Genomic DNA, 8,721 nt, shown 5'->3' on the forward strand with positions numbered 1-8,721 from the left:
ACTCCGAGCTCCGTGTCGTTAATGTTTGATTTTTATAAATATTTTATTAAATTTATATTATTTAAATTTTTTTATAATTTTTAAAAAAAATTCATTAAAATCGGATAATAAATAAAAAAGTTAAAGATGGCGGCCGTAATGGAAATTGCAACGGTGACGTCATCATCCAATATGGCGGAAAACAAAATGTCGGAATGTTCGAGAAAACAAAATGACATCATCCAAAATGGCGGATCCAAGATGGCTGCCGTGATCTACTTGTCCCATTACGTTATGTCCCATTACGCTGTGTCCTGTTACAGTGTGTCCCATTACATTGTGTCCCGTTGCATTGTGTCCCGTTACGCTGCATCCAAGATGGCCACCGTGATGTTACAATCCAAGATGGCGGTCGGCTCCACAGACTCCACATCCTGCAACCTGGCGCCGGATAAAGATGGCGGGCGTAACTGAAATTGCATCGGTGACGTTGTGCTGTTAATTAGTAATTTCGACACGACATATTTTAAATTTTTATTATGATTTTAAATTTTTTTGTGTGGAAATTTTATTTGCTCTACTATAGTGTGATTTTACTTTGTTAGTCTGGTGTACTCCTCTGAGTTAAACTTTGTCTCAGTGCTCTGAAGCCCCTTTCCCATAGGCGTATCGGATATTTTGCTGGCCTAATCCCTGACTGGCAGACTGCTTACCATTTACCCCGCCTTCAGTCACGCCTCAAGCCTGTAATATCATTTCTCTTCGTGACCCTAACTGCATAGACAAGCCTGTAGCTTGCAGGCGACCAGTTCTCAGAGACGAGCTGAGATTGGCCTTTTTCATCACGTATTAGTGTTAAGTTCGCTCCTCTGCAGCCACGACGGGACGTAGTTTCCCAGCAGCGTTGCATTTTACCCCCCCCCCCCCCTTCTCAGTTCCAAGTAAGACCAATGACCGGTCGTAACCCCCTGGACAACAGTGACCGTCCCCAAGGTCTACTCGCAAAAACGAGTGCGCCAGAACTGATAGTAAGCGCTACCTAGCGACCAAGTCGCGAACTTCTCCGCTAGCCTACCCTCTAGGGCGCCAGAGAGCAGCACCTGCTTTCCCTTGAGTTATATGGACGCCGTGGGCGAGTCGATTGTTTTCAACTCAGACCCCTCCGACAGAGTTCTCTACTGTCGCCCAGTGATGCCAACTTCAAAACTCCTGCCAAAGTTTTTTTCCGCCCGCATTCGGGCAAGTTCGGAATCTTTCGGCGGCTCAGACCTCCCTCCACCTGTAAGAGCCGGCGGCCACTTTTAATTACGAGACGCGGTTTGCCGCGACACAGATCAACTCGCGTCGCGTCTGCAGACAGATCTCCAGCGAGTATCGGCGAATCGGCAGACTCTGCAAGACTTCATCCGACCGCTAACGACTATGTAGTCGCTTTGTATTAGGGATGCTATCCCTCAAGTCAATCCTAGTAGATTAGTCTGTCTGCATAGTTTAATTATTTGCCTTCGAAATTTTTTTTCTTTTAAATGTTATCATGAAGAAATCATCCGCATCCTGCCGCGCAATTCGCGAGCTCCAGACCCTGGCTGACTCCACGACTGCAGCGTGCTGGGCAACTCCCCTGTTTTGGTGAGTGATAATTCGCGACCCCCCCTTTTTGATTTCCTTAAATTTTTTTTGGGCATTTTCTGCCCCATAGACTGCATGTATACAAGTTCTAATCAGTTTTGATTTGGACTTTTGCAGACAGGGTCGATGACGGGGAGAGACTGATTGCTCCCATCTCGTGGCCACCCCCCCCCCTCCTGTTCTGTGGGTCACATTAGAAGAAACGTTTCTACTACACGACGTGATCGTTTGAAGACCCTGGGTGGTAATGTAAATTCAACATTTCCCCCTTACCTAGCTACGAACTATCTTAAGCGGATGACCAACCCACCAGCGACCAGTGTTTTCCTCAAGAACATGTAGAACGAATAGAACTAATTATCAATGTAATCATCGGATCCATCCAATTTTGGGTGTGAAACTCATAATGCTAATGTTTATATTTCAAACTAAGAATGTACTTTGTTTTAAATAATCGCAGGCCGGCCCCTTTTCGTTTTTCTTTTTTTAAATCTTTGAAACTTGTTAAAACCTTTTGTATGTAATGTAATGGAAACAAGATAATTCATCAGGGCAAATAAAACAGGGAAACTATAGATCAAGTTAATCGTGTAGTTTTTATTTATTGATTTTAACGATCCACCAACTTCCTCCTTGTCTGTTACAGGAAGTTCCTAAATTTTTTTTTGTTCCCCACCTCGCGCCGCCTCTGGCAAATCAATTTATTTATTTAACTTATTTTTCTTACCCAGCAGTTTCCAAGGCTCCTTTTAAAATAATTCAATTTTGAGGCACGAGGGGTGTTACGTCATAATCCAAAATGGCGGAAAACAAAATGGAGGAAAGTTCGAGAAAACAAAATGACATCATCCAAGATGGCGGATCCAAGATGGTGGATCCAAAATGGCCGCCGGGGTAAAGGTCAAGGTCAAAGGTCAAGGTCAAGGTCATCCAAGATGGCCGCCGTGACGTCACAATCCAAGATGGCGGACCGACAATCATCAATCCACATCCTGCATCCTGTTTCCGGACCGGCTATCATATACTACTCACTGTTTTTTTTCCAGGGACTTTCTCCTCTTGTATTATTTGCAAAGGAATGATTATACGCTCAACACTCAACAGCCAATCAGAGGCCTATGTAGAAGAGATGTCCTCCTGAACTTCTTTGCCAGCCTGTTTAGATAGAACGAGAAATGGACTCGAACGAAACATGTTCAGACTTCGTGTGTAACCGCTCACGAAAGTTGAACATGTTTACCTGAAGTAATTCAGATTCCCGTATAACTACGCCCTCGTATTTTAAGTTTTTTTTTTACCATTGTAAAATAAATTTCTATTGAGTTCTTAAGAATTTACAGTAAGTAATGGCCTATCTTTAAAAACCTGACTGTGTATTCGTAATTTCTATAATGTTTCGAGTTAAGGTGGACTTTCAAAGATTCGCACATACTTCAAACGCTTTTACATTTTGATGCTGCCAACAGATGAGAAGGCTGAAAAAAGTGGTGAAACTTGATCGTTTATAGGCATATTACAGTTCCCCCACGGAACATTCTAATTTTAGTTTTAATTTCATTGTTTTTAATTCTTTTCTTCTTAACACATTGTTTGACGTTTTATTTAAAAGTCATTCATACATATATTCATGTTAATAATTACGGGGAACGCAAATGTAAAGTTTGTATGCAAGACATGCTTACAGATACACGTGTGCGAAACCAGCATTAGGTGTAGACTTCTAGCTAAAGATTTCTGCTGCTTCTGTGAGTTAGGCATGTTGGGCGAGATGTGTAAGGAAATGCATTTATTGTAGGACACTATATAAGGATTACAATTATACTTCCAAAGTAAATCTCTCTGTTAACTTTATGTAGCTAAGTTACTGTAATTTTCTCATTTTATCTTCGATAGATTTTTTTTTAAATTAAAAATCCTCGAAGGAAGTAGTTCGGAGCCCCCCTGGATACGTGCCTGAATAAGTGCATCGGAGGCCTTGTCTAGTGACAGCCCCCCGCACGAGACCACCGAGTTAAGTGACAGCCCCCTGCACGAGACTACCGTGTCAAGTTATAGCCCCTTGCACGAGACCACTGTGTCTAGTGACAGCCCCATGCACGAGACCACTGTATCTAGTGACAGTCCCCTGCACGAGACTACCGTGTCAAGTGACAGCCCGCTGCACTAGACCACTGTGTCTAGTGCCATCCCCTGCACGAGACCACCGGGTCTAGTGACAGCCCCCCGCACGAGACCACCATGTCAAGTGACAGCCCCCTGCACGAGACGGCGGTGTCTAGTGACAGCCCCCTGCACGAGACCACCGTGACAAGTTACAGCCCCCTGCACGAGACCACCGTGTCAAGTTACAGCCCCCTGCACGAGACCACCGTGTCAAGTTACAGCCCCCTGCACGAGTCCACTGCGCCTCACCTGCACGGGGACGGCATCTCCTCCGGCCGGCGAGCTGGCACTGGCACCCGCGCGGCTGGCGTGTCCTCCGGCTCCCGGAAGAGTATCTGCTCCGGGCGCGAGCACTCACCGCCTCCCGCTGGAACCAGCAGCGCAGCTGTAGCCGTTGTTTCAGAATGGTTCGCGCCAGCAGAACGTCACTGCGGAGGCTTCCCAAGGAACACCACGCTGTTCCAAATGTTCACCTCAAATCAACGTAGAATCCCGTTTATAAATGATCCCGCGAAGTTCGTAAACTTTTCGTTATCTTAATAAATATACTTGCACATACTAAATTCACGCAATAATTAACCGGAATCAACAAGAATAATCTTGTCATATAGGGAAAACATTAAAAAACGAAAGAATCAAAAAACACAATTATTTATTCCACACGTGTGTTTACCGTGTTTTTCTTTTTTTTTACTGTCGGAAAACAGAACCAGGAAGTTAAAACAAGACGTTGTTTCTACGAAGACAGTGTTACATGCAGCAAAAATGAATTCTTCTTTCATTTGAGGCGAATTCATCGCTGGAAATGTCATTAATTTACTGTAATTTCTAACAGTGTACTTTTACAATCGTTACTTACTATCATGGTCCCTTGATCCCATACTCATCAACTCAAACACGCGCGCGCGCGCGCGCGCACACACACACACACACACACATATATAACTTTTTACGAGATCGATAACTGCCGTTATTTTCCATAAATAAATTTTACACTGCCACACAAAATATCTAGTTGGTAAATAGGAAGTTTCCGACCAAGGAGGTAAAAAAAAATTACTTTCATAATAGAAAAATCCCATCCGTTTAAAGTTATTGAAAACCTATATATTTATTTATAAATAGCTTCTTTGTGGTTTTGAGCTCGAAGACTGGTTCGATCGTGAAAGTGGATAGTATTGCTCAATTGTTATCAACCGGCGAAGATTTGGCTTCGATTCTTTGCCTAACTGTAGAAGTGAGCCTCAGTTCGTGTTGACTGACCAACCAAAATAATAGGTATCGAGATTTGACATAGAAATGAAAAGCCATGCAAAGCAAATAATTAACGGTGGTAGTATGTCCATTTTCTCTTATCCCGCGTTAGCATTTTTTGGAGCCGTTTTCAAAAGTTTAAAATTTCCATCTGTTTCGTGCTGCTATCTATGGGTGATGGTGGAAAGCAGCGTTTACATTTTAGGCAGTGAATTCTAGCTGAAGGCGCAGAAAGTAAGAGTGTGATTCGCGTATAAAATTTTTGTATGTACTTGAAAAGCGAATATTTTATTGATAGTATGTCACGATGAGCAATTTTTTAAAGAATTATATTTTAAATTACGTGTCCGAGTTTCGTATTATTTTATTTGAAACATGAACAACGTGAGAAAACTTGAATTTGCATGGTACCGAGGTTAGCTGTTTATGTCACCGCCAAGTACTGAAAGTCTCGCTCACGTTTTTTTGGTTATCGCCCGATCGGTGTTCAACACTGACATTTAATCGGATTTGTGACAATATAACCGGCCCGGTAGAATATTAGCAGGCTTGAGTTATAAAATGCGACATAGTAGAGTTTAATGGAGGTAGAGTAATTTAGAGCTTCTCCATATTTTACCAAGCTGTACATCGGTGTGTGTGTAGGAAATTTAGTTTTTTTTTTTTTAAATTCTTTATAGGTATTCTTGCAAATAGTAAAATCTGAGTAGTCCTTTGAAATAAATTTAGTTTCTTTTTATTTTATTTTAATTTTATGTTTGCATGGATTATGTTATTTATATGGAAAACACGAGTACTGACTATATTTTTATATGCAAGTGTTGAAATTACTAATATAATTTGCGTGAAAAATACATTTTGTTTTGTTACTGAGTTTGTTAAACGAAACGTTAAAGATATCGAATGTACATTTAAGAAATAATTTTACAAAGGTTATTTCCATTTTTAAGTTTTAATTACACTCGAATAGTTTATATCGTTGAGTGCTGGCATCGGTACGTTAAGAAAAGTTGATGTGAACAAATGAAAAAGGTATGGAGGCTTATTATTTTTGGCCAGGAACATTGTTAATTTTGAGCGTTCGGTAAAATATTTTGGGTACGAGTTTTGGAATTAGAAATAAGCCACAAGGCTTTTTTTGTAAGATTTATTTTTAATTGTACAGATTCATCTAAAATATGCATTTAATGTAAATAATAAAATGTATTATAACCTAAAAATATTTACCTTTTTCCTTTTCGTTGCCAGACATCACAGTAAATACAAAACACTATTTTTAAAGCAACAAATATAAAATCATAATTAGTTTATATAAATGAAAAAGAAAATATTTGACGTTTTAAACCTTTACAACAGAAATTTCGTAAAAAAAGGTCACATGAATTTTTATATTGGACGTAAATAATAATAATAATAATAATAATAACAGGCAAGCTTAACTCCGAAATAAAATAACATAGAATTAATTTTATTATATAGCCACTTTACCGACTCTGAGTTTAAACCATAGAGCACATATAAAATCCAGGAAAGAGGAATTAATACTGCGTATGCCAATAGCGCTGCTCGCAAGTGTAAGAAAATACGTAACTTGGGTTGACAATCTGTAAGGTAACTCTATGGTCCTACTTAAGGGGAAGAAACTGTATTATTATTACAGTTACCTTTTTTTCCAATAAAAATATTTATTATTTATAGTAGATAAAGGTGAGCTCAAACAAACATTGGATAAGGATATGGTTAGTGACTAAATAAATAACAACGAACAATCAAATACAAAAAAGTACTGAAATGTATTAAAATGTGTAAAATAAGTACATTTATATATAATAAGCAAATTATATAATACAAATAACTGTAAACTAATCCGTCTGGTGACTCGATACAACATAAATTAGTAGTTATAGATAGCCTTGCCGTTATGATGGTCACAGACATACCTATTTATACCAAGTTTCTTTATATTCAGAAATTATAACTTGTAAAAATAAAATATATATGGTAAATTTTATTCAAAATATTTCTCAGGGATTTTGTTAATTTAATTTACAACAATTCAAATCGGTTGAACACTTAAAATTGTATCATAGGACTTATGGACGTGGGGTTGTCGGTAAATTCATATTTAAGTTCAATTCATACACAAATGAAACGTTATTTGTATATAAAATAAAAATAAAATAGTGTTTTTTTTTTCATGGTTTGAAGAACTGTTAAAGTCAGCTAGTGTGTAATAATAGCCTTTAACAAGGGTGGCGTCACTAAAATGTGCGGTAAAAGCCAACCAAATTGGCCTACCTGGCATGCTGCGACACTGGACCAGTCTTTGATCTCTCGTAGAATGTCCGCAGGCAGCGATCACGCGCAACCTTTTTAGCGGTTCTTGTGGTTAACCGTTTATTGCACCGACACTAACCATGCTTAAATGCCGACACACACACTTTTAACTGTGAAATGCAGCTCCCGTCAGATCCACTTGACACGGAAACTGGGTCTCAGCTTGTCTGGACCAACCGACTTCTGTAGTATTCTAAATCCCGTCATGCAACCCGCCCGGGTGCCTCAAAGCTCTCAACAGAGAGAGATTGAAATGTCGCGCCGCACGAGGCAGCGGCCAATCACATGACGTCATTTAGAAATACTAACACGGTCATTGATTACATAAAATCAGGTTATGTAATAAAACTGTTCATTGCCAATGTCTTTAAATAAAAAAGTAATTATTGTCTGAAACGCATTATAGTCTGAAAATATTCTTTACATAATGTGAACTAACCAATCTGTTCACTGCCAGTAGCCTCTGAAACGGTAATTTAAAACACAAACAAACCAGTTTTAGCCCTCCGAACTACTGTAAAATTACACAAAAAATGTTCCAAAAACTGTTGGGAACTAAAAATTTAACATAGCTTCTTATGACACATTTGATTTTTTGCAAGTGTTTTCAAAACACATCTCAGGCATGCACAGATATGAAATAAACTTTTATGATTCAAATTCAGGTTCCTTTCACATATCTTTAACTAGCCAATAACCCGCGGCTTCGCTCGTGCCACTGTCAGGCTATTGCTGATTTTATATTATTTTAAGAATGGCATGTAAATAATTAAAATCGTATTTACATTAGAAATAGACAAAATAAAATTTCAGGTTTATGTAAGGTTATCCGGCAAAACAATTTCACATTTAAAATTTTTAAATGAAAATGCAAAAACATAACTAATTTTTAACATAAATTAAGTAAGCTGATTTTATTATCCCGTTTTAGTGTGTTATACTTAAAATGTAATGTTACGGGTGGGAAAACAGGTCCAGATATTTAATGCAGTAATTTTTTTTGGACATACACCATTGAAGTTTTGCATTGTTTGTCTTGGAAAAATTCCGAAAATCTTGTGCTGTCTGATATTTAGAGGTTGAAAATATTTTTGTCCGCGCTGTCGTTGTTGCGTTGTCCATAATACTTGTTTAGTTTCATCGTTTGTTCCGTTTTTCCGACATCAGCTGTTTCAGTCTTATTTTTTGTGTTTTTTTATCTTAAAATTTTTTATTTATTTTTTTGGATTTTCGAAGTATTGTGTCGTCAGAATACCAGACTTAACACTCGAAGCTTCAAGAACAGCGGCGTCCTAGTTACATTTCACGCAACGCGGAGTTCTGCGAACATTACGAACTCTCAAAAGACGCAATATTCGG

The 8,721-nt window shown here is 38.8% G+C and overlaps 1 protein-coding gene across 3 annotated transcripts in view; it reads right to left on the reverse strand.

Annotated features, from left to right (window-relative positions):
• Nucleotides 1–6,479, reverse strand: part of LOC134529040 (uncharacterized) — a 28,223-nt gene extending 21,744 nt beyond the window's left edge. Inside the window, exons 1-2 of one of the 3 annotated variants that reach the window (XM_063362740.1) lie at nucleotides 6,253–6,479; nucleotides 4,021–4,138 (exon numbers count right to left, since the gene is read on the reverse strand). In XM_063362740.1, coding sequence (XP_063218810.1) covers nucleotides 4,021–4,138; nucleotides 6,253–6,277 — 143 coding nt within the window. In that variant the 5' untranslated portion in view covers nucleotides 6,278–6,479. The remainder of the gene's footprint in view (nucleotides 1–4,020; nucleotides 4,139–6,252) is intronic. The other 2 variants (XM_063362756.1, XM_063362746.1) reach the window with 2 other exon arrangements.
• Between the last annotated feature and the right edge of the window lie 2,242 nt (nucleotides 6,480–8,721).

The sequence above is a fragment of the Bacillus rossius genome, chromosome 1, assembly GCF_032445375.1.
Source record: "Bacillus rossius redtenbacheri isolate Brsri chromosome 1, Brsri_v3, whole genome shotgun sequence".
In the NCBI taxonomy this organism is placed as follows: Eukaryota; Metazoa; Arthropoda; class Insecta; order Phasmatodea; family Bacillidae; genus Bacillus; species Bacillus rossius.